This window comes from Geotrypetes seraphini, chromosome 12 (genome assembly GCF_902459505.1).
Source record: "Geotrypetes seraphini chromosome 12, aGeoSer1.1, whole genome shotgun sequence".
In the NCBI taxonomy this organism is placed as follows: Eukaryota; Metazoa; Chordata; class Amphibia; order Gymnophiona; family Dermophiidae; genus Geotrypetes; species Geotrypetes seraphini.
In genome coordinates this window covers 24,739,568-24,766,022 of record NC_047095.1, presented here as the reverse complement: position 1 = coordinate 24,766,022, position 26,455 = coordinate 24,739,568, and the positions used below count along the sequence as shown (strand labels likewise).

The following is a 26,455-nucleotide window of genomic DNA, read 5'->3' as shown; positions in this document are numbered from 1 at the left end:
GGGGCGGCAAAGGACTCGGGTCCCAGGCAGCGGGGTCAGTTTAAGAGCCGGGGCGGAAAGTTACTGGGCTCTTCGGTGGGGGCGCTGAGCGGCTGCGATCCCTCTCCTCCGAAACACCCCCCCCTCCGCCCGCCCGCCCGCTGGAGGAACGGAGATCGGCGGCTGGCTGCAGTCCCGGCTTGTGGAGGCATCGGCGGCTGGTGACGTAAGCGCACATGCACACTCCTGCGGCTACATACCTACTGATCATGGAAGCACGCTGATAGGCGTGCGCATGCGCAGCTAGCGTTTTATTATATAAGATAGTCTAATTCATACTGTGTCTTGGACTCATGTCCCCCAGAGATTATGAAAGCAGCTCCATTAGGCTTTAAATTATCCCTATTGAATTATCTAACCAATAACCTATACAATGGAAATTTCCTCACCAACAATGGTCATATTATAATAACCCCAATCCCAAAAAATTGTAAAGAACCAGCAACATCAATAACCAACTATAGACCTATAGCATCTATTCCATTTATGGTAAAAATCATGGAAGGATTGGTACAAACCCAACTATTCTTCCTCCTGCACGAAACTCAATCTGGTTTTAGGCCTCTAGTTAGCACTGAAACAGTAATTGCGGCCATTCTGGACAATTTGCATTATTTGTTCAGTAAGGGCCTCAACGCCCTAATCATGCAATTTGACATGAGTTCCGCCTTTGACTTGGTGGACCCTGGAAAACTGTTACAATGCCTAGACGCAATCGGAATCAGAGGAGAAGTACTGAACTGGTTTCAAGATTTCCTTATATCACGCACATACCAAGTCCATTTTAATCATGATCTCTCAGATAAATGGAGCAATCCATCTGGCGTGCCACAAGGATCACCACTATCCCCTTTGCTCTTCAATGTTTACATGTCCTCATTCGGTGCACAACTATCCCAGCTGGGGATAAAACTATTTAGCTATGCTGACAACTTCACGATAATTATCCCATTCACCAACTCTGTCTCAGAAGTCACCCCCAAAGCAACAGAAGTATTAAATCGGATGGAGCAATGGATGACCGAATTCAGACTAAAACTAAACTCAGAGAAAACAAAATTTTTCATAGCAGCGCCACACCCACTCGACACTAAAGCACAAATGTGCATCAACAACCTTAGTTATCCAATTCAACCCACTATGAAGATATTGGGTGTAGCACTGGACCAGAACCTGACCATGAAAGACCAGGTAGACTCCTTGATCAGAAAAATCTTTCACACCCTCTGGAAACTTCGGGCCATCAGAGCTTACTTCGATGCCTCATCATTTTAAATTCTAGTACAATCTCTTATTCTGAATCAACTCGATTATTGTAACATCGCCTACTTAGCACTCCCCCAGAAGTACATGCGGCAATTGCAACTAGTTCAAAATACAGCAGTTAGACTACTTTGTGGACTGAAGAAGTGACACCTTCCTATCGACTTTTACACTGGCTACCGATGGAGGCACGTGTGAAATTCAAGTTTGGTTGTTTTTGCTTCAAGGTACTCTATGGCTTAGCCCCTAAATACAAAACAGACCTTTTCTCTTTCTCAACCAACAGACACAAGCGAAGCTCATACCTGAACTTCGTTTCTCCACTGGTTAGAGGTTGTAAATTTAAAAGTCATCATCTACATCTTCTCGCACATCAAGCAGCATTATGGGGTAAAGACCTTGAACAATTGCTTGTGCCTACTACCTTTGGAGAATTCAGGAAACGCCTGAAAACACATCTATTCCTGAAATACTTAGGAAACCAACCTATTCAATCTTAGTCCTTAACAACCGAGCGCAAGAACCACCTGTCGCTAAATCTGTACTTTGTTTATTCATTCAAACTATAACTTTGTTTATTCACTCAATCTGTAACATTTCTAATCATTGTAAACCGCATAGAACTTCACGGTCCTGCTGTTATTATTATTAAACTGTTATTATTATTAAAAGATTTTTTTTTTAATATTACAAGGTGATATTTATTTTTGTATTAATGTGTAAGATCACTGAATTGAAGTAGAGTTTTTCAAATATATTTTTTGAATAATGATATATCTAAAAAATGTCGTCTCCCCATTTTACCGTGTCAGCTATTTTTTCTTCCGTTTGTATCTTTGCTTGCTTGACTAATCGACTAGCCTCTCTTATCTATTCCAGATATTTTTGCCTGTCTTCCTCTTTCTGTGATCTTTTGTAGTTTATGAAAGCTAACCTCTTATTCCTTACCTCTCAGCTACTACTTTTAAGAACCAAAGTGGCCTTCTTTTCCTCTTACTTTTACTTACTTGCCTCACTAAAAGGTCTGTTGCCCTTACAATAACTCCTTTCAGTTTTGCCCATTGCATTTCTTCTTCTTCCAGATGTTCTCATCCAGACAGTTCCTTGACTTAAACCCCCATCTGAACAAAGTTAGTTTTTTTAAAGTCTAGAACTTTTTACTTTTGAATGAGCCCTCTCTTTACCCATCTAAATATTAAACCATACCATGCAGTGATCACTGGATGCCAGATGATCACCCACTGTAACATCAGAAAAACTTTTCCTATTTGTAAGCACTAAGCCCATCCCATGTGAGTTCCATTACCAACTGCTGGAACAGTTCTTCCTGTAGAGAATTCAGGATCTCCCTACTTCTAGAAGACCCCGCAATTGCGATACCCTAATCAACATCCTGCATGTTGAAATCACCTATTAGTAAAACTAATTTTTTAGAAATATTCTGAATGTCTACTTTTAAATTTCTGTTCATTTCTTCCATTTCTGAAGGCCTGTATATCACATCAATGTAAATATATTTACCATTCCCTCTTTCCAAATTGATCCACAGTGCCTCTTCCTTGCCCTGCAGATCCTGCAATTCTGTGGATTTAATATGATCTTTAAAATATAACGCTACTCCCACTCCTTTTCTTCTTATCCTGTCTTTCCTGAACAGATTATAGCCTGGTATAGCTACATCCCAGTCATGGTTCTCCGTGAACCATGTCTCTGTGATTACCACTATGTCCAACTCTGTGATTGCCACTGTCTGCCTCTTTTACAAAGCCGCACAACAACAGCCTGAAGCCCTTTAAATCTCTATGGGCTTCGGGGCCGCTAGCGCGGCTTTGTAAAAGAGGCGGTATATGTCCCATCACAGCTTCTAGATCCAGAGTATTGTTTCCCATACTTTGAGAATTAGTATATACTGCTTTCTAGATATTGCCCCCTTTCCTATCCATGTACAGATATTCAGTAATTTACTTACCTGAGGGCTTATACTCACCTGGGGACTTTGATCAACCCTGCCCCATTACTTCTAATTTAAAGCCCTCTTTAGATTAGCCAGCCTGCCGCCAAAGACACTTCTTCCCTTTTTTGATAGATGTGTACCATCCCTGCTCAGCAGCCCTTGGAAAATCATCCCATGGACCAGGAAACCAAAATGCTCTTGATGACACCATCCACATAGCCACGCATTAATCTCCAGGATGCGTGTTTCTCTGACCTGACCCTTACCTTCGAAAGGGAAAATGGACGAGAATACCATCTGCACACCTGACTGCTTTATCTTCTCTCCCAGAAGGAATCCACTCTGGATTTTTTCTGTGACACTCTTACTTCACTGGGAGCTCTGCTGCTGCCTACAGTTAGTACCTAAGCCTGCAAGAGCTCCATCAAAATTATGTGAAGTAAAGGAAAATGGGAAACTTCCCAAACCAATAAACTGTTCTGCTCAAACAAAAAAAACACTTGAACAATCAATGAACAACTAACAGCCAACAGAATCAAAGGAGCTCAGATAGTACCCCTTAGACCAGGGGTGGGGAACTCTGGTCCTCGAGAGCCATATTCCAGTTGGGTTTTCAGGATTTCCCCAATGAATATGCATTGAAAGCAGTGCATGCAAATAGATCTTATGCATATTCATTGGGGAAATCCTGAAAACCCGACTGGAATACAGCTCTCGAGGACCGGAGTTCCCTACCCTTGCCTTAGACACTAAAACATATTATATAGCATGGCCCAAAGGACTGACTGGTGTCAGCCTTGCACTGCTGAGTGCTGGTTGTCAGTATGGCCTAACCAATGTCAGCAAAGGCCTATGGAATATTATATTAAACGAATCTGATCCTAGGCATGTCAGTGCAGATAGATCTTAAAAGCCCCTGCACAGAATCCACATACCTTAAGTATCGAGCCAGACTGGACTGTTTATCAAAAAGATATGTTACTTGAATGGAACAAAGAAGCCAGACAGATTAATTCCATCTACCATTCCTGTAAGTGTCACACCTTCCTTATCAATGGAGAACCATTGTTTCAAACAATTTCCAAATTATGAACAGAAAGATGCTGCAAAAAGATGTAATTAACAATAATAGATGCTATTTTTAGAACAAGTCTCAGACTTACAAATGTAGGAGGAGGTTAAAATCGCTGCCTATCTCTCTCTCTGGATCCTTGTTTACCCGCCTCTCTCAGGACTCTTGCTTATTTTTCTCTCTTCCCCCACAGCACCTCTAAATCTAACCTATTCAGAGACACAGAGGAAAACCTGTGTCTTTTCGCTCTCATTCAGAAAAACACAGAGGCAGCTCTATAACAAATTATCTTTCTGTATATTAGTAACAAGCATATGTATGGTTTATCTTCAAGCATAAATCGACAAAACAAAAGAACAGGAAGACCTGATTTCTTCACAGTAGAACAAAGTCCAAGAGCAGATGAAGATTCGCTGCTGGAACGTAGTGACTTCTAAATCTTTGAGCCGTCAGAGATTTAGAAGTCACTACGTTCCAGCAGCGAATCTTCATCTGTATGTCACAACAGAAACCTTTTCCAGCTTGAACTTGTTCTAGGAACCTGTTTAGAGTATCCACAATCGGGTCCCCTGAAGCAGGAATCGAAGCGGGGCCGCGTTGGGACCCCCTAAATCCTGCTTACAAGCTAAGTAAATTCTTCAGAATTTGCCATGGGTGCAGTGACATTTGCAATTTGGAAAGCAGTACCTTGTTAGGACAAAACCATTTTTTTGAAGTTTTTAGAGATGAGTTTTTATATATACCTTTGAAGGAAGTGATCAAAGACTTTCATAAAAGGACTATGACTGGAAGGTAAACTCTTTTTCCAAGGGAGGTCTCACAACCTTCCCTTCAGAGTTTCGTATCTCTGAGCTTTTTTATAAATCTGTTTGATCACCCTTCATAGGTTAGTCACCTATACAGGCCAGTTCTCTTCGGTGTTTATTATAGCTTTTCTGGCTCTGTGTCTATTAACTTTATATCCCTGAATGCACTTTAGCAATCCAGAAGAAAAGCATCTGCTTCCAGACATTGAGGAGAATACTGACTAGAACAGTAATGAGGCAATTTGTGATTGTGGGGAGAAGCAAACAGGTCTATTTAAGGAGTCCTCCAAAATATTTCTGCAGGTTGGCTAATAGGTATCACCAGGGATTGACCTGTCAGCTTCAGACCTCAGTCTGCTTCTTCTCTAGGCAGGAAGAGTTGACATTAAAGGTGATAAGATTTGAGCTTTTAAAAACACCAAATAAAAATTGAAAACATTGAATAAAACAAGAAAAAGGAGAGAGCAGAACAGAAACACTCATTCCAGCTCGCATGCAGAAGGGATAAACTGCAGGTGACAGTAGAGCTCCCGGTGAAGTAGGAGGGTCACAGAAAATATCCGGAGTAGATTTCTTCTGTATAAAGTTCGCAGCCATGGGGAGATAATCTGCTTGTACAGAATGACACCTACTGCACTGGAAAGCACAATTACTTACACAAACAGGTGTTATCTGGGGTCAGCAGGCAGATATTCTCACATATGGGTGACATCATCCACAGAGCCCAGTACGGACAGTGCTAAAAATGTACTATCACTTTAAACTTCTTAAGAAGCTTTGAGACTGCCCACATCATACATGCGCGAGTGCCTTCCTGCTTGATGGCAGCTCACGGTTCCTCAGCAAGCTAAGAAGCCAACCAGGGGAGGTGGGAGGGATGTGAGAATATCTGTCTGTTGTCCGTATGAAACATTTCAATCCTCTGAAGCAACCCACTCTACTCTTTAACACCTCTGGACATGTCCAGAAATCTGTAATCCGCCTTGAACCGCAAGGTATTGGTGGAATAAAAATCACTAATGTAATGTAATGTCCCCGGATAATACCTGTTACGGTAAGTAACTGTGCTTTTATCCTTGGACAAAAAGGCAGCATATTCTCACTTGTAGGACTCCCTAGCGTACTGAACGGAATGGAGGGAGAGTTGGCCTTCAGGAAGAAAATAAGTTCTGTAAAATGCTTGGCTGAAATGACCATCTCGTTGGGAATAGGATTCTAGATAGTAGTGAGATGTAAATGTATGAACTGAGAACCAAGTAGCCGCTTTGCAAACATCTTCAATGGGAGTGGAATGCAAAAATGCCACTGATGCTGCCATAGCATGGACTTTATGTGCTGTAACACATCCCTCAAGCTGCAGCCCAGCCTGAGCATAGCAAAAGGAAATGCAGGCCGCTAACCATGTGGAAATAGTTTGTTTGGCTACAGGCAGACCCAACCTGTTAAGATCAAAAGAGATAAACAGTTGAGGCCAAAGCATGTGTGGCACCTCTCGTAAGAGGAAAGACTAAAAAGGTTAGGGCTCTTTGTCTTTGAAAAGAGACGGTTGAGGGGAGATATGATCAAAGTCTACAAGCTGAAAACAAGAGAAGAAAAAATTCCTAGAGGGAAATTGGTCCAAAAAAATACCCAAGTCGAAAATAATAAGAAATAAAACACTAGTAATAAGAAAAGTAAACAAGCTGAAAAGGCTATGAAAATGTTAACGGGAAGGCAACTTGCATGGACAGAGTCCAAACACAACTTCTTTGTTCTGCGGAAAATGAAGAACTGAGGAACCACAAGCTGTCAGGTGGGAAGGCACGTGCGCGTACATTGCATGGGCAGTCTCAAAGCTTCTTAAGAACTTTAAAGTGACAGTACACTTTTAGCACTGTCCATACCGGGCTCCATGGATGACATCACTCACACATTAGAATATGCTGCCTGCTTGTCCACAGTGAAAAGAGACTGATCTGTGCACTGCAGGACAGCATTGGCAGATCAGTGGCTATGGGTGGTTTTAGCAAGGACTATGACTTTGCTAAAAAGCAGATGTAATCTTCACCTATGATGTGGCCAAGTCATTAATTTTCAAAGTAAAGCATCATGCATATTTTCCTTTTGACAATGAGCTCATGGTCCACACAACTTTTTAAAACTTGCCTCAAAAATCTATCATAATTGGGCAGCAACATTTAAAATTGGTTATATGTAAGGGCTCATTTTTAAAACACTTTAGACTCACAAAGTACCATAGTAACCTATAGCAATTTGTGTCTAAGTGCTTTGTAAATGAACACCTTAATCATCAAGAACTAGGTAATTCATGCAGCTATTGTTTTATCAATTATGTTTTCCAGACATCTTTTAGACACAGAAGAAAACATAATTTTAGTAAAATAAACAATTTTGTGAGTGTATTTTAAATATATACCTTATCATATTAGAAAAAGAAGATAGGTAGAATACCTTTGTTTGTGTTCTGTACTCATAATAAATTTAGCATCTTTCACAAGAACAGAAGCTGCCTGCTGTACTCCTTTTCTTGTGGCACAAAACTATAATAAAGAAAGGGCTTTTTTTATTTCTTTGACCTGACACCATAAAATTAAAACATATTAAACAAGAAAATATCCAGCTTACCACAAGCGTTGGCTTTTGGTCCGAGTAAGTCTGTATAACACTAGATATTTTGTAATTAAGACTTAAATCAAATTTAAATTCTGTTTGGCTGCTGCTGCATGGGAAACCCAGTACTACTTTGCGTAGTTTTACCGGTCGATGCATTTCATTCATTTTCAGGCATATGGCTGCTGCCTCACCATGCGAAAGCCATTCTGAAATCTATAAAGAAGAATTAGATACTAATTTCATATTTGCTATCCTTGCTAGAATTGTACTTTCAATAAAAACAATGACATAATTTCACCCCTTCTCAAAATTAAGAAGAATTTTGGAACAAAATTGTATTCAACATTTTGTAGAAATAAAAATAATCCAATCTGATTATATCTTTGGAAGTTCTCCTTACTTGAATATTTTCACTATAGTAAATCTAGGTAAATCCAGATGCCTCTGTTTTGATTTTTATTACAACCTCAATAGAATATCAAATAAACAAGAACATGGCATGAAATGCTGAAGAGTAGATTTATTTAAGAGGATATTTTAAACAGGTTTTGTTAGCCCAAAATAAAAAAGAAAATCTTTTATTTCAAAATACACATAAAAATACTTAAGAAAGGCGGCCTTGGAACAAAATCTAGTCAAAATTAACATAGTCAAAAGATAGCAAAACTGATATTTGAAGACATTGAGGAAGCAATTTTTTAAACAGGATGATGCCTGTTAGGTACCCTAATAATGCATGATAGGAGTGTATTTTATAATGCCTGGACATCCAGTTGTCATCCTAGAATATTAGTGTTAACTCAATATCAGCACATGTATCATTTAGGGGGAACTGCAGGTGTCTAAAAGTGGAAAGGGTAGTTCTGCCTACGTTATGCCCCCATGCATTTATATGCTATAACACTTAGGTGGGTCATTATAGAACTTTGCGCACTTCGTGTGTAAGAACTACTTTTCTGTGCATTTATGTGTACAAGGGACCCACAACTCTTAGCACTTAGGGCTCCTTTTAAGAGGAAGAGATTGTAAAGGTGTTACATGGGCTGTGCTCTCTAGAAGCAGGTCAAAAGGACTGAGCTGGTTTCTGAGATGTAGATGGTTACTGCTTTTGAGATTTTTGTTCTCTCTGTCTCTTCCAAGGTGGTAGTTTGGCTGAAGAAGTAGTATATCATCTCTTATAAGAAGAGGAAGATGATTTCTGAACAGGTTTGCTAGACTGGGGAGCCTCTTGGTTTTATTAAGTGTTCCAACTCTGCTCATGTTAAGTCAGTTTCTATGTGGCGGACTCCACCTTCTCACCAAAAAGCTCTTCCCCTACACATGGTATGTTGGCTAATCGGTCTTGATGATTGATATTCATGTCAGATACCCACAACCATGCAAAACGCCTCTTAGCTATGGCCTTAGCCGAAGCTCTGGATGCCAGCTCAAACACATCAAATGAAGTACAAGCTATATACTTCCTTATTTATGTTAGAGCATAAGTAATATGCTTGAACTCAGAAAAATGAGCTGGTGGAATGTACTGCTCAAACACTGATATTTTCCTTACCAACTGTTTGAAATAAAAGGACATGAAAAAATTGTAATTCAATACTCTATTGGCTAGTATTGAATTTTCATACAAACGCTGACCAAATTTGTCCATGGTTCTGCCTTCATGTCCTAGAGGAGCTGTGGCATAGACTCTGGAACTAGATGTCTTCTTTAGAGTGGATTCAACCAGCAATGACTGATGTTGGAGTTGCGGTCTATCAAATCCTGGGCAAGAAATAATCCTATAAAGAGAATCCAACATCATGGGAGAAATAGTCACTGTCAGTGGAGTCTCCCAATTCTTTAGAAGAGACTCTTTCAAGAAAGCATGAAGAGGCAATTTTAAAAGTTCTTTAGGAGGTTCATTATAATCTAATGCCTCCAGTAACTCCGCTCTGGGTTTGATATCTGCTTCCAATTTTACAGGAAGAAAGATATAGCAGCACTAGAAAAGGTTCAAAGAAGAGCGACCAAGATGATAAAGGGGATGGAACTCCTCTCGCATGAGGAAATACTAAAAACGTTAGGGCTCTTTGCTTGGAAAAAGAGACGGCTGAGGGGAGATATGATTGAAGTCTACAAAATCCTGAGTGCTGTAGAATTGGATACAAATGGATTGATTTTTCACTCCATCAAAAATTACAAAGACTAGGGAACACGTGAAGTTACAGGGAAATGCTTTTAAATCCAAAAGGGGAAACATTTTTTCATTCAGAGAATAGTTAAGCTCTAGAACGCAATGCCAGAGGTTGTAGTAAGAGCAGATGACGTAGATAGTTTTAAGACAGGTTTGGATGATTTTCTAGAGAGAAAGTCTATAGTCTGTAATTGAGAAAGACATGGTAGAAGCCACTGCTTGCTCTGGATCGGTAGCATGGAATGTTGTTACTCCTTAGGTTTTGGCCAAGTACTAGAGACCTGGATTGGCCACCGTGAGAACGGGCTGCTGGGCTTGATGGACCATTGGTCTGACCCAATAAGGCTATTCTTATGTTCTCTTTACCCAACTGCCTGATATATTTGGTAAAAGAAAGACCTTCAGGAAGGATCTTCTCCTAGGTGGTGGGGGAGATGGTTCTGAAGGTATACCATAAGTTTCAGGACCTGACAAATCATTCCTCCACTTTGAGCCACTCTGATCTGACATTAAATCTGAGTCTTGATCGAGTTCTGTGGATTCTTTATGATGACAGTACCAACCTGATGATACTGATGAAAGTGATCTCTGGTACTGCAATGATCTTGTTAACATACGCTTCGAAGTAGAATACTTAGATTGGGAACATCAAAATTTAGACAATGAACGTTGCTGTCATGACGAAGAATGTCAACATTTTGATGAAGTTTCTTAATGTCCTGAGGAAGAACTTTGATGCCTCGATGCAGAATCCTAATGAGTTGAGGGACGTTGATACCTCAATGCAGAATCTTGATGTGAAGATGTGCATCAATGCTTCAATGATGATTGATGCTCCAATGAAGACAATCGCCGGCACTTGGAGCGAGAGCATCGATGTCCTTTGGATACAGAATGATGCTCCGAAGATGAGCATCGATGTCGACTTGAAGAACATTGATGTGAAGCAGAGTGACGTTTTGAGGCAGACTATGAAGCGGTACCCTGTGACCTATGAAAATTACGCTCAGGCTGAGCTGGTACCAATGAGGTCAGTGTCAACACCATTTTTTCTATGTAGCATCATGCCACTCTAAATCATGATCTTTAAAATGTGTTTAACTCTCATTAATATAGACTCTTTTATAAGTGTGTTATGGCTATCTCATTGCGACACCTGGTCCGCCTATTTGGCATATTCATACACAGGAGATGTTGCTCACAGGCTAGTCTGGACAGTTAGCTATTGTATTCAAATCATTTTTATTTATATGTGGTGCTGTTTCTAACAATTATGTAAAGCTATATTTGTGTTGGTATTTATGTACATGTGATACTGCTTTCATCCATGTATCATGATCGATGAAATGTTTTATTTATTTTCTTAAATTTTGTATATATTCATTTATATGAGGTGCTGCTTTTTTCTATGTAGCATCATGAATGCAATGTTTTATTCATGTTTTTATCCACATGAATCACTGGCTTTATTGACACATTTTCACCAATGCAATGTTATATCTATGTTGGAATTTATGCACAGCAGAGACGCTGTTTTTATTTATGTAACATTACTTATATTATGGCCAATTCAGTTTTCAATCATGTAACATCTATATTATGTTTCATTCATGCTTTCATTTTTTACTCATATTTATTTATCCACTGTTCCTATTGTATAAATGAGATGTTTTTCTCACTTTACAATGGTTCACATACAAGGTTTAGGGCTTACATTTATGTACCATCCATTTTTATGTAATGTAATTTCCCTTATGTACTTCACATACAAGATTTGGGGTTTACATTCATGTATCATCCACTCATACGTAATGTCATTTCCCTTATGCACTGCGGTACATTGATGTCTCTAACACCCTAACAGCACATTTCTATAAATGATTCTTTTAGTCTCTCTATTCCATAATAACCATAGATCATTACGGTTTTGGCCAGGTTCTCTTCTTTTTTTCCTAATCACATGATACAAATGGTTTGGCCATGGTATCATTTACTCATCTTTTCTTCAATCACATTATGTATTTGTCAGCCTCACTCTATGGGCTCCTTGTACTAAGCTGCGGTAGCGTTTTTAGCACGCGCTGCAGATTAGCGTGCGCTAACCCCCACGCTACTCGGAAAAACTAATGCCAGCTCAATGGAGGCGTTAGTGTCTAGCGTGCGTGCTAAAACCGCTTGTGCAGCTTAGTAAAAGGAGCCCTATGTTGCAATCATGCATATGAGTAGTTTGCTATGTTGTACTTCATTTGTTCATTTAAGTTTTCACTCTTGCAATGTTTATTTTAATTAAAATTTTATATATCTCCAACACTGCTTTTTTTCTCACCAAACACACACAACACACAATTTTCATCAGTATTGCTTATTTGATCTCACATTACATCATATATTTCACTAAGCTCACATTTCTTTGCATCAGTCAGCATATGTTCTATGTATTATTTTGATTGCATTTCGTCATGATTTTCCCTTACCACCGGCCCTTTCTCTCCTTTAAACCAGCACATGACTTCATCACATTTCACAATCTTATATTCACGTTTTTTCCCCATGGCGTTTTTCACTTTTGTTTTGGTTCCTGCACCACGTAAGAGCTTGCACAGTTTTCTTCGCTGCTCATCACACTGGTAAGTTTACAGATCTTCATGTTTCCGCGAAATATACATTGTAATTTTTCTTCTTTTGCCAGTATTACATTTCAGTGTCATTCCTGTGATTTTCATTTCCCTGCTTTTTATTAGCTCTGTTAGCCCGGTCCTTTTGGTGAGTCTTGGAACAATGCATCCTGTTAGTTTGCTTTCATTTTTGCCAGCCCCTGCGATGCACTAGTAGTTTCCTGTTCTTTCTATAGCTCGTTTTTTATCTTTTTAGTTTTTCACGAAGCACCAGCACATCTCCCTTTTCTTTTGGTTAACATATCACATAATGTAGTCTTCACAATATTCACTTCCTACATAACATGGTTGCACTTTTTGTTACCCCATTGGATCATGGTTGTCTTGTTAACATCTTAGCCACGTGTGTCTCTCTTTTTCCTGTATGTCACCATATTTCATGATTATAACGCTGCCTCCCACCACCCCCCATCTTGTGCCATGCTATCATCTCTCATATTTCCATAATCCTTGGCCTTACTCACACTATGTCTCCCTACTTCTAGGCTCTCTGTTCTTTATTTATAAGCTCCCTACCCCTTTTTTATGCCATTTTGTATTTTAGCTTTTAATGGGAGTATATTTCCTTTTAGTTATTTCCAGTTGTTATCCATAAGGTTTTCCTGTATATGATACATGTTTGGTATGTATTTATATCCTTTTATTTCTTTCTTTTTATGTCATCCCTTGTACTGATTTCTCATATTTTCACAGTCTTATAGTTTCTTGATCCATATGGCACTATGTTCCATACTTGACTGCATGGGTCTTATGGTTCTTTCCAAACTTTCCACTTCACTCATTCACATTTCACCATCATACTCATATGTATGCTCAGTAGGTTAATTATCACCCTTCAACCACATATTTCATGATGATCTCACCACTATCACACACAAGATCATCTTGTCACATTTTTGTTGTCACCATTCACACTCAACATACACATTTATATTTGTTTACAAATATTCAATTGCTTACGATAGGACCCCTGAGGAAAGAGTGTGTCTTTGAAACATAGTCCGTGTCGGGTCCAGATTCATCAACCTTTGTAGATACAAACTGTTTCATGATTACGCTCATGATTATTTTTATGTTTGTTCATTAAAGACTAGGCGTCTTGTACACCATTTCTGCAGTTGTTGGTTTTTTTTTGTTCTTCGTTTACATGCACATCGTTGCCATTTAAAAAAAAAAAAAAGATAAAAGCCCCAACAACTGAGTGGCAGTGGGCTGCTTTGGGACTAACCCTGCCGCTCAGCTGTTCAAGCTTCCCCAAACCGGCTTTGCGCATGTGTCAAAATCACTCTCAGAATGACTGGTTAGATGAGATTTTAGTGAACCTCCGTGCAAATCATGGAAACTTGTTGGAACATCGATCGCTGTTCTACAATCGGTCAAAAAATCAGCCAACAGATACTCGCACAGTCTTGGACCATGTTTAATGCATCTAGCCCATATAAAAAAATGAAAAACCACAGGCACACCTATCACTAACAAAGTTATTGATAGGTTTTCCAGGTCGGTCCTACTGACCCGATTCTGGCATGCAAGTGTAGGGCTTCGATCGGATGCCTGGTTTTAATATTAATGACCTAATTTGCATGCCAGAATGGGAGAATGCAATGAGCCATTTTGTGCATCGGGTCAGCAAATATGATCGGTCCCTAAATTAGTCAAACTGGTTTAGCAACGATTGTTAGATGATTGGAGACTTTAATGCATTTAGCCCTAAATACTTTGTTGACTCATTCTAATCAGAAATTTATGCCATTGGTTATGTGATCTATTGGCTAGCTAGAAGGGTTGATTTGATGCTCCTGTAAGTGTAAACTACCTTAGATAGCAAAGATATGTGCCTAGACAAAAGGTAGCAAAACCTAAAATAGTTTAAGAGATCTCAGATAGGACACTATATTTTTTTTAAGGGCTATCGATTCTGGCAGTTGACATTTTAGCTAGCAGATCATGTAACTGATACTTTATCAAATGAGATGGATTGTGGTCTCGCTAGATCTTGTAATGAAATTCTGAAAAGGAACTTTCAAAAGGATCAAAGGTTAAATAAACAACAAATACTAAAATTTCATATCATTTTGAATTACATCTTCAGCATTTGGGATTGTTGCAGAAACAGCTACAAATCTCAAAGGTACAACTGCACCACGATTCTCACAGCTACGTAACAGAGAGGACTGAATTGTTTTCATTCGACTGACTACCACTTCAAGTGTTGCACCGCGGCTTTCATCTTTCACAACATGCACCTATAACAATAAATTTAGAAAAGACATGAAATTAAAACATATTTAGACATGCAGAGATTAGAACTGTTATTCTCTTCAACTTGGAAAACAGATTTACATAAGACATAAGTAAAAGACATAAAACCTCAAAAGAACTTTAATTATCATTTTGGAAGCCTATCCAATAAAGTTGAATATGTTAAGGCATTCATATCCACTGCTGAAATAACATACAAGCTAAAAAGGTCCCAAAAAATGTTAGTGTGCACATAAAAATTTGAAGACTTGCACTGGCAAATGAAGGCATGCCATATGCAAGGAGAAATTAGCTTCTTACCTACTAATTTTCTTTCTTTTAGTCCCTCCAGACCGGCACAGAATGGGTGGGTTTATGCTCCTCTGCCAGCAGGTGGAGACTGAGACATTGACTTTTGGCTACAGGACAAGTGGGCTGTGCAGTACCATCTACAATCAGTCTAACAAATAGCCAAGCAGAAACTAACTAGGCTGAATAATAATATACCAACTCCACACTCACATGGAGAAGACAAAGGAAAATGTTTGAATCAGACTTGAACACACCGTTGAATACTGATTAGAACAAGAACCTTCTAGCAACGCCTCACAGTTCGCCAGCTAAACAGCCGAATGAAATGCCGCTACTCTTAATATACTCCCCAACAACTAAGATAACAAAATCCTGCAAAAAGAACACCAAACCAAATGAAGGGCGGGATCTGTGCTGAATTGGGACTAATTTCTCATTCTTTATCATCCCTCCAGACTGGCAAAGAATGGATGGGACATACCAAAGCAATACTCATCATGGGTGGGACCCCCAAAGGGCCACTACAAGAACACACTCACCAAACACCGCATCCCGACATACCTGAACATTCACACGGTAGTGATGAACAAAGGAATGGAGAGATACCCAAACTGCAGCTTTACAGATATCCACCAGAGGCACCAGCGAACTCTCAGCCAAAAAGGCTACCTGACCCCGAGTGGAATGAGCTTTGAGAAAATCTGGAACAGGTTTCTTTTGAAGAAGATATACCAAAGCGATAGCCTCCTTGATCTAACGCGCAATGGTAGCCTTGGAAGAACCGTCTCCCTTATGAGGACCCGCTAAAAGGACAAAAAGATGATCCGACTGACAAAACACCTGGGTCCACTGAACATAAGCACAAAGGACCCTATAGACATCCAATTTGCACAATTATCTCTGCTCCAAAGAGCCCTGCCAACTACCCAATACTGGGAGGACTACAGACTGGTTGACATGAAAAGGCAAAACTACCTTCGGAAGGAGGGAACCAGCCACAGCACAACCCACTCCTTAGAAAACTCCAGGAATGGCAACCTACAAGAGAAGGCCTGCGGTTCAGAAACATGCCTCACTGAAGTAATGGCCACCAGGAAGACCGCCTTAAGAGTAAGGACCTTCAAAGTGCAGGAACCAAGAGGCTGAAAAGGCGGACAAACAAGCATGAAAAGAACCAGATTGAGATCCCAGGCCAGTACCGATGGATGAACCGGAAGGCGAAGCAATTTCGTTCCCCGCAAAAAACGAATCACATCCGAAGAGGCCAAACACCGACCATGTAACAGACCGCAAAAGGAAGACAAAGCCGCAATCTGCACCCTAAGAGAGGACCAGGCAAAGCTGTGCTCCCTCAGAAATTCCAAGATGTGAGGCAAAGAAGTGTGAAGGGGAACACCACTCCTCAAAAAGACGTAAAATACACACATAAGCCTGAGAGGTGGAAAGTCTACGAGAACCCAAGAGGGTAGAGATCACCTTATCCAAATAACTTTTCTTACTTAGGTGTTCCCTTTCAAGAGCCAAGCCATAAGACAAAAGGGACCCGGATCAAACATTGGGATGGGACCCTGAGTCAGAAGATCGGATGAGAGGGGTAGCAGGAGAGGATCTGCCATGAGAGAACAAACCACATCTGCATACCACGGGCACCTGGGCCAGTCCAGAGCCACGAGAATTACGTGGCCTGAATGCCAGGCAATCTGAAGAAGAACTGTGCCCACCAGAGGCCAAGGCGAAAATACATACAGTAAGCCGTTCGTTGGCCAAACCTGCACCAATGCATCTAGGCCCTTGGTTTGGAAATCCCTGCCCCTACTGAAGAACCTCGGCGCTTTGGCATTGACATGAGGTCCATGATCGGCCGGCCCTATGACTGAACAATCAGCTCAAAAGATTCCTGTCTGAGATACCACTCACTGGGATTGAGCACATAACGACTGAGGAAGTTCGCCTGGACATTGTCCACTCTTGCTATGTGGGAAGCCGAGATATACAGAAGATGAGCCTCCGTACACTCCATGAGGAGAGGGGCCTCTTGCGACACCAGATGACTCTTGGTGCCCCTCTGCGATTGATGTAAGCTACTGCTGTGGCATTACCTGAGAAAACTCGAACTAACTTGCCCTCCAGCAAGGACTGAAATTTCACCAATACTAGCTCTAGTCTCCAGTTCTTCAACCGCCGGTCCACAAAAAAATCTTGCCGATCCGCAAAGGATTCAGGTCCCCGCCACAGCAAAAGGTGCCGGCGTCAGCTGACGTGCAACTTCCTGTTGCCGTCACTATGCCGCACTCCTGCCTTCCACCACCGACTCCTGCCGCGTATGTCTCTGCACCCCCAGACAAGCAGCGACAGCTCTGTTGCTTTTAACTTCGGCACACAGCTGCCCCTAAGCAATATTTTAGCGTGGTTTCATGAGGCAGCCTCGGGGCCTTTGGTAGGCCGGCCCACATTGCATTATCGAAGCGGGCCGGCCTACCAAAAGGCCCCGAGGCTGCCTCATGAAACCGTGGCTAAAATACTGCTTAGGGCAAGCTGTGTGCCGAAGTTAAAAGCACACAGAGCTGCCGCTAGCCTACATAGAGGAAACATTTGCTGGAGAGGGAAGGAGGGAAGGGAGTAGGGGTGCTCGCGAACAAGGGAGGGGAAGGGGCTTCTGCTGACAGGGGAGAAGGGAAAGGGAAGGGACGAGAATTACTGTTGGATAAGGGGAGGAAGAAAGGGAGAAGGTACTGCTGGACAGGGGAGGAGGAACATTGGAAGGAAACAGCTGGCAGAGAGATTAGAGGAGGGGAAGGAGTCAGGATGGAATGGAGAGATCAGATGAGGGAAAGGAGAGAGATAAAGAAATGACAAAGTAGAGAGAGATTGATGTTGGGAAGGGGGGGTCAGATGAAAAATAAGGAAAGAGGGACAAAGATGCTAGATCTGGTGTAGGAGAGAGGGGCATAGAAAGAATGCAGATACCATATGGGAGGGGGAGGGGTAGAGGGCAAACAGTGGATGGAAGAGGCAGATGCTGGATTGAAGAGACAGAGGGCAGACGCTGGATGGAAGAGAGTGAAAAGACGATGAAAGCAGAAACTAGAGACGACGAAAGATAGAAAAAATAATTTTATTTCTATCTTGTGATTAGAATATATCAGATTTAAAATATGTATCCTGCTAGAGCTGATGTTAGACATAACTGGGGAGTGCAAAGCCCAGGCAGTGCGTCTTTAGCTTCCAGTTGGCTTAGGGCTCTCTCTGACCAGGAGGCAGTTGCCCTAGTTGTACTCCCCCTAACACCATTCCTGCCATGTGTGACTGCGGTATTCTGTTAGCATGATATTTGTGTAGCATTCTGTAATAATTTGGCTTATTCAGTTTTCTTGATAGTAGAGGGTTTATATGTGAAGGGGAGGGGAGACGGGGGTTTTGTTGATCCTTGCCCTGTATTATTTATATTTATAAAATGACAATTGTACAGAATATTGTTTCTTTTTATACTTTGATAAAATATGTTCAATATAAAATCATAACTATTTGAGGCTTGTGTGGATGGGATCAGATGGATAACGGGACTGAGCTTGCAGGGACGGGGTGGCAATGGGGTTTTTAAAAATTTCAATCTTATTAGTTTGCCGGTCCACGAAATAATTATTTTATTTCCGCCGGTCCATAGGTGTAGAAAGGTTGAAGAACACTGCTCTAGAACATTGATCGACCAGGATGCCACCACCAGCAATCAGCTGCCCTGAGCCAAATGACTGAGACATTGGGCCCCCCTAACCGAGGAGACTGGCGTCCGTGAGAAGCACTGTCCACTGGGACTGATCAAGGCTCACTCCCTGAACCAGATTGTAAGACTGTAGCCACCAGCTTAGGCTGCAATGAACTAACCCCCGAGGAGTCACGGGAGAGTCCAGATCATGAAACTGAGGCAACCATCTCCAAAGAAGTGCCCACCTGACCACTTCTAGGGAGGCCACAATCGACCCCAAGACCTGCAGAAAATCCTGCACCCGCAAGCATCGACAATCCATCAGGAAGCGAATCTGCACCTGCAATTTGCACACCCAGGTCTCTGGAAGGAATACTCTCCCCAAGCTGGTGTCGAAGAGAACACCAAGATACTCCAAGCGCTAAGAAAGCATCAACCAGCTTTTGGATAGGTTAACCACCCAGCTCAGAGACTGCAGAAACTCGACAACCCGAGACATAACCCGGGAGTTCTCTTGAAACAACTTTGCTCGAATCAACTACTCATACAGATAGGAGTGAACCAGAATGCCCTCCTTGCACAAGGCCACTGCCACCACCACCATAATCTTGATGAAGGTGCACAGCGCAGTGGCTAGACCAAAAGGAAGTGCACAAAACTGATAATGCTCTCCCAAAATCACAAAGCATAGGAATCGTTGATGAGAGGCCCGAATGGGAACATGCAGATATGCCTCTGTCAGGTCAAGAGAAGTCAGAAATTCCCCAGCTGCACAGCCAGAATGACAGATTTCAGGGTTTCCATGTGAAAAGACAGAACCCGGAGAGCTCTGCTGACACCTTTCAGATCCAAAATGGGCCAAAAAGTCCCCTCTTTCTTGGGTACCATGAAGTAAATGGAGTATCTGCCAGTGCAAAGCTCCTGAGGGGGCACTAGGACCACTGATTTGAGGTCCAGCAACCTGAGCAATGTCTGCCAAAAAGCCCTCTTCTTCCAAGTTGCCTGACAAAGAGAGGAGAGAAAATGATCTGGCAAAGGACGGGAAAATTTTTAGAGCATAGCCATCCTGAATCACTTCTAGGACCCACTGATCCGTTGTGATCTCGGCCCACTCCCAGTAAAACTCCTACAACTGGGCTCCAACTGGCATCAGGGAAAGAACTGGCAATGAGTCATTGGGCCGAGCGAGCCGAAGACGAGCCCCCGGAGGAGTCTCGCCCTTCACAGTGGGCTCCCCAAAAGGACTGCATGCACTGAAAGAAGCAACCTCTGGAAGAAAATGGGTCCAACCCTCGGCCAAGGCAGTACCTATGAAAATCATGCAAATGCCCACGGGCGGCACCACCCCGCAAAGCCTGGTGAGGTTGGTCCTCCAGAAGCCGAGGCACCTTAGAATCACTCAAGGCCTGAACTAGTTTATCCAACTCCTCCACAAAGAGAAAGGAGCCCCAAAAGGGAAATTTATTGACTTTAGACTTAGATGCCGCATTCACTGACCAACCCTGAAGTCACAGGGTACGGTGGGCCACCACTCCAAGGACCATGGACTTGGACAAGGCCAGATCATACATGGCATCAGAGAGATAAGAAGCACCAAGCTCAATCTTAGCCACCTCCTGATCCACTAAGGACCTGTCAGCTGCATCATGGTCCAAGACCCGCTCAAACCACCAGAAACACGCCCGGGCTACAAGACCACCACAAATTGCTGCCTGGACAGCCAAGGCAACCACATCAAAACTCTGTTTAAGGAGAGCCTCCATATTACGGTCCTGAGGGTCTCTCAGGGCTGAACCACCCTCAACTGGTACTGTATGTCTTCGAGCGATAGTGGAGACCACCACATCAACCACAGGAGACTTAAAAGTATCTCTATTCCCATCAAGAATGGGGTAGAGCTTGGCCCATAGACCGTGCCAAGCGAAAAGGCATGTCTGGAATCTTCCACTTAGCATATACCACATCCCGAATATCCTGATGCATAAGAAAAGAGCAGGATGCTGACCAGATCTCTCATATTAGAGGATCCACAGTTTCCTCCTCAAAGCATAAAACCGAAGACACCAGAAGAATATGCTCTTGCAGCTCTTCCTGGTGAAAAATGTGCACAACCGGTGCCTCCAAAAATCCTCCAGAGGCAGCCAGAGTAGGAGACTGAATGGGGGGAGAGACTTGAGGGTGGCATCCCTGAGGTTGGTAGAACCCCTGACAGGGTCCCACAAGCTCTGTACGGACAGTAAAAGGGACAAGAAAGATTCAATAATCAGATCCAATAGGCCCTAACAAACCTCAGCAGACTGCACAAGCTTACCACTCCACCTGCTGAAGACAGAACAGACTGCACAGTACACTTGTACTGTCAATGTTTCAGTCTCCATCTGCTGGAAGAGGAACGTAAACCCATCTGTTCTGTGCCGGTCTGGAGGAATGATAAAGAAATAAGGGGTTACCAGGCTTATGCAAAATATTACTGTATATTAATCTCCACGTTATTTAGCAAGAGCTCACCAAAGCACACTTTTTAATAAAAGATTAGGTTCTTAACTTTGCTATCTTCTTTCTTTTAAATCCACACTTTATTCCGGGATGATTGGGTTATTTCTACTCACCTGTCTTGGCTTTGTAGGAAGCCTCAAATTCCAGAAGCTTCAGTTCCACCCCTCTCACCTCACCACTGGCCTCTCCTGGATCAGCTGAAAAGCAGCCAGGGCTATGTAAAGAGGACAAAAATAAAAAAGAGAGGGGTATGGGGACACTCCCCAACCACTCAGTCTAATCTGTTCATGTCAATAAATGCAAGTCAGCAACAATTAAATATAACTGAGCTAGGTTAATAAACAGCATAAACCGGAACAACAATAAAACAGTGCCTTAAGGAGATTCAGCCTGCACTGTCAGAGGAGAACTCCCTACCTAGTGAGCTCTTGGTCCCTCCCTGTCGATTGACATATGCCACTGCCGTCGCATTGTCAGAAAAGACTTGAACAGCTCGCCCCTTCAGATGAGTCTGCAATGCTCCCACAGCCGGTTAATGGACCACTTCCTCTGCAATGGGGTCCAGTAGCCCTGAAGGGGATGACTATCGCAGTGATCCCCCAGCCCCAAAGGCTGGCATCCCTGGTTACCACAATCCAGGAGGCAATCTGTAACAGGATGCCCTTGCAGAGCGACTGAGAGCGAAGCAACCAGGCCATGCTTGTTCTGGTCTCCAATGTCCATGGCAGATGCATCTCCAAGGCATCTCGGTGTGGTGCCAAAGAAAGCAAGGCATGTTGAAGAGGATGCATATGCGTCTTTGTCCAGGGTTAGGGTTAGGGTTAGGCTATCATGGAGCCCAACACCTGCAAGTAGTGCCATGCTGGAGGAGCCGACTTTCTTCAAGAGCTGAAATTTGCACACATAGCTTTTGTCTGCGAGATTCAGGCAGGTAAGCATGGCCCTCTGCCATATTGAACAGAATTCCCAGGTATTCTAGGGATTGCGTGTGCATCAGATGGCTCTTCCTGAAGTTGACAATCCAGCTCAAGAATTCCAGAACCTGGATCACCCTTTCCACTGTAGAATGCCCCTCTGCCAACAAGTGCGCTCTGATTAAACAGTCGTCCAGATATGAGTGAAATTGCAACCCCGTCTTCCTCAGATGAGCTGCTACTACCACCATCACTTTGGTTAACATCCAGGGTACTGTTGCCAAGCCAAAAGGCAGAGCTGCAAACTGATAATGCTGATCCAGTACATGAAACCGGAGAAATTTGGGGTGAGCTGTAAGATCCAAGGAGGCCAAAAATTCCCCCAGATACACTGCCAAAATGACTGACTTCACGGTCTCCATCCGGGACCGAGGAATCTTGAGAGCAGCATTCACATGTTTCAGATCTAGAATAGATCTCCAATCTTCTGATCCTTTCTTTGGCATGATATAATAAACAGAGTATCTGCCTGAGCCCGAAAAATTGTTTGGCACTGGCTCTATTGCTCAAATATCCAGCAAGCGCTGAACCGTAGCCTGGACTTTGCACGCTCTTTCCTGACCCCCCCTGCAGGAGAGGTCATGAACCAATCAGACAGGGGTTGGGTGAATTCCAGCTTGTAGCCTGATCGAATAATTTCCAAGACCCACTGGTCTGCTTTAATGCGCATTCAGGTAGGCAGAAACTCTGATACCTGACCCCCTATCTTTAGAGGGGACCCCGGCTTCCTGGCATCATTGTGTCTTGTTGGCAGGATGGGTGGCGGCAGGCTGGAAACGCCTGTAGCCTGCATATCGACCTCTGAAGCCCCTTGAAGATCTCTGCGATGATGAGGGAGAAAACTGTTTGTATTCCTGAAAGTTTCTTTTGGAGCCACGAAAAGTAGAATGCCCAGCCCCCTTAGATCTGGCCCTATTATCTGGCAGAGACTTTGTCAATGGTCCATCACAGCATCCATGAGATCATCCAACCCCTTGCCAAACAATAACTGCCCATTAAAAGGCAGACGAGCCAGGGTTGCCTTAGAAACATGACAGCAGATAAAGGTCAAATAACCCATCTAGTCTGCCCATCCGCAGTAACCATTATCTCTTTCTCTCTCCAAGAGATCCCACATGCCTATCCTAGGCCCTTTTGAATTCAGACACAGTCTCAGGTAGAATCTCCAGCCCACTGCCGAACCCAGAGCATTCGGCGGGCCAATATCGAATAGGTGGAGACCTTTGGTAGCACTCTCAAAAGGTCATATAAGCCATCCGCCAGGTAGTCCACCCCAGCCATAACAAGCTGAGGAGGAAGATCTACTGCCTCAGTTTCTAATGTATACAGCCGAGCCATACAGGCACGTGCCACAAATAACATAGCCACAGCAGCTTTGGCACCCAAATTAGCTGTTTCAAAAATTTTTCTGTCACTAGGTAGCGAAGTGCACCGGGTCACCTGGGCCACCAAGGAATCCACTTTGGGTTGCCCCAGCAACTGCTGACACTCCTGTGCCAGAGCATACAAATAAGGCATAACCTGAGCAGTCCACAAGTGACCTTCTGGAGAGTCAAACTGTTCTGTGACTAAAAAACTCAAATCCGGATGCCAGGAAAAACTGGTAGATTGGGTGTGCATACTGCAAAGTTATGGAGAAGAAGATGAAGAAGTGTGCTTGTCATCCAAGTCCAATTCCTGTAAATATTCAGCAATCAAGTCAGGGAGTGCCGCAACTTTAAAAAAGTGCACCACAGTCAGGTCTTCTCCAGAATCCGGAGCCCCTAAAGGATCTGTGGATCCAGCATCCCAATCCAAATCCTCCAATCTGGGGAATAAAGGATCGGTGAGGTCCGGATACGCAGCTGTAGTCTCCTGAACAGACTGCGAAACAGTTGGAGTGACCTGAGAAACCGACATCCCCGAAGAAATACCAGTGCTTTGCGATGTCGTAGGGGCAAGAGAAGAACATCCAGCAGCTGGACCCCTGGATTGAAACGACTTATTTCTTTTTTTATATTTCAACATCTCCCCCAGATTCTGGGACCTAGAAAAAGCAAACTTCGGTTTTTCTAACAGAGCTGGATAATATTGGAGAATGGGCCAATGTTTTAATATAATCTGTTTGATGGCATTACTGTTGTTTGAATATGGTAATACACAAACTGTATGTTGTTCTTTATTTTTAACTTTTGGTTGCATCAACCAAGACCTTTGACAAAATTTAGCCCTTTTCCAAGCTCTCTTAATTATTTTGTTTGGATATCCTCGTTCTAAAAATTTTTCTTTTACTTAACTGCCTATGAGTCTCATTCTGAGGTCTGGCTGGGACCAGCACCTGTCTCAAGAAGTACTGTTACAGAGATGGATTTGGCAGTCACAAGCCCTAAAAAATATCAGGACTTTTGCTTCTTGAACAAAGAGACTGCTACTTATATACCTGCCCCCTGTGAAGTAACAGGGTGCAGGAATTTTCTTTCTTTCTTTTACCACTTGTGTCTGGGTCTGGCTGTGCCCAAACCTAAACCCCACTTGCACTGTTACATGTGCTGTTAAGAGTTGGATTCCACTTAACCCCCCAAAATAAGTGGAACCCACAAACTTCAGCGGTCTGAAGGTTAGTATCCAGCCATATTTAGAGGCTAAGGGGATTAGCTCCATCTTGAAAGTGGAGCCTGAACAGTACAGTCAGTGCCGGTCAGGCAGAATTATTTTTTCTTATATCCAGTGTGCTCTAGGGCTGCCAATAAAACATGGAGAAACTAATCCAGATCATGATGGAGGAACAACAGCAGCAACAACAATTTATGCAGACCCAGCAGTAGCAACAGCAGCAGTTTATGCAGGCGCAGTCTGAGCAGCAAAGGCAGGCTCTACAGAAACTGGAAGAAGTGCAACAGGGCTCTCAGGCCCAGGTATTTCTAAGATTCCAGGGACCTGGATGCCTTGCCAGTCATCTGTGCTCATATTACCTAAAATGACCGGAGGATGATCCAGACCATTTCTTGGTGAATTTTGAGAGGGCGGCTCATTTAGCTGGCTGTCCAGAGGCAACATGGACACAGTTCCTCATAGGAGGCTCTTGAACCAATTTGACGGGCTGAAGTTAGGACCCAAAGTGGTGAAGTGGATTAGAAACTGGTTGACGGACAGAGGGTGGTGGTTAATGAAATTCATTCAGAGGAAGGAAAGGTGAGTAGTGGAGTCCCTCAAGGTTCAGTGCTAGGGCTGATCCTGTACTCATGAGAATCTCAGAGAGAGTGGGAGCCAGAAGGCTTTGAGCATGTGCAGTTGTTCATGGCCCCGCAGCAGCCCAGCAAAGATCAGCGGCAGGCACAGCAGGCTCTTTCAGCACCGGCACGCATATGTCCTGTGGGTTGGTGCTGCGTGCCGGTGTCTGCTCAAGATAAGGGTTTGGGGTGGGCCATGGGGGGGCCAAGCCAGTTCCCGGAGGTGGGGGCTCGCATATCAAGTCAATGCTCGGTTTGCAAGTCAAAGTTTGCAGGAGTGTTTTGCTTGTCTTGCAAACCGAGGTTTGACTGTATTTTTTATGTACTTATTAATACTTTTATTGCAGTGGCATTCAACTCAGTCCTTACCTGGCCAGTTGGGTTTTCAGGATATCAAATTGTGAGAAGCAGAGCAAGACCCAATGATCCACAGAAAAAGGAGCAATCCAAACAAAAACAGGCTGTGGAAAACACAATGTCCTTGATTTTCCTTTTATTTCTTCCAAAAGTATTCAAGCAAAAATGAGTGAGAGAAGGAACTTCTGATTTTTTTTCCCTAGACATCAGCTGGGGGCAGAACTGTGGGAAAAGGACTGATGCCTGTAACTGCTTGGCTGAGGTAGGTGACCAAATGATCTTGCTGCAGAATTGTTGGAGTGAGCTCCTGATATTTGACCACATCTTTAGACAGCTGTAGCACGGGAAGGAGAACAGCATACTTCTGTTTATAAGGCAAGAGCATTTTTGTGATTTGAAAAGTAGTTCCACATCAAAAACACACCATTTACGATTGGACCCTTGAGGAAGGCTTGTTTGCCAAAACACGGCCCGTGTCGGGTCTGTTAGTTTTTTAAATGATCAATGTGGACAAGTTTTTCAATTTTGCTTGAATACTTTTGGAAGAAATAAAAGGAAAGTCAAGAAC

The 26,455-nt window shown here is 42.8% G+C and overlaps 1 protein-coding gene across 1 annotated transcript in view; it reads right to left on the bottom strand.

Annotated features, from left to right (window-relative positions):
* The window catches only part of HFM1 (helicase for meiosis 1), a 354,705-nt gene that overhangs the window by 237,793 nt on the left and 90,457 nt on the right, over nt 1-26,455 (bottom strand). The window contains exons 10-12 of the mRNA XM_033916380.1: nt 14,680-14,841; nt 7,760-7,960; nt 7,586-7,674 (exon numbers count right to left, since the gene is read on the bottom strand). Of these exons, the coding sequence (XP_033772271.1) occupies nt 7,586-7,674; nt 7,760-7,960; nt 14,680-14,841 (452 nt within the window). The remainder of the gene's footprint in view (nt 1-7,585; nt 7,675-7,759; nt 7,961-14,679; nt 14,842-26,455) is intronic.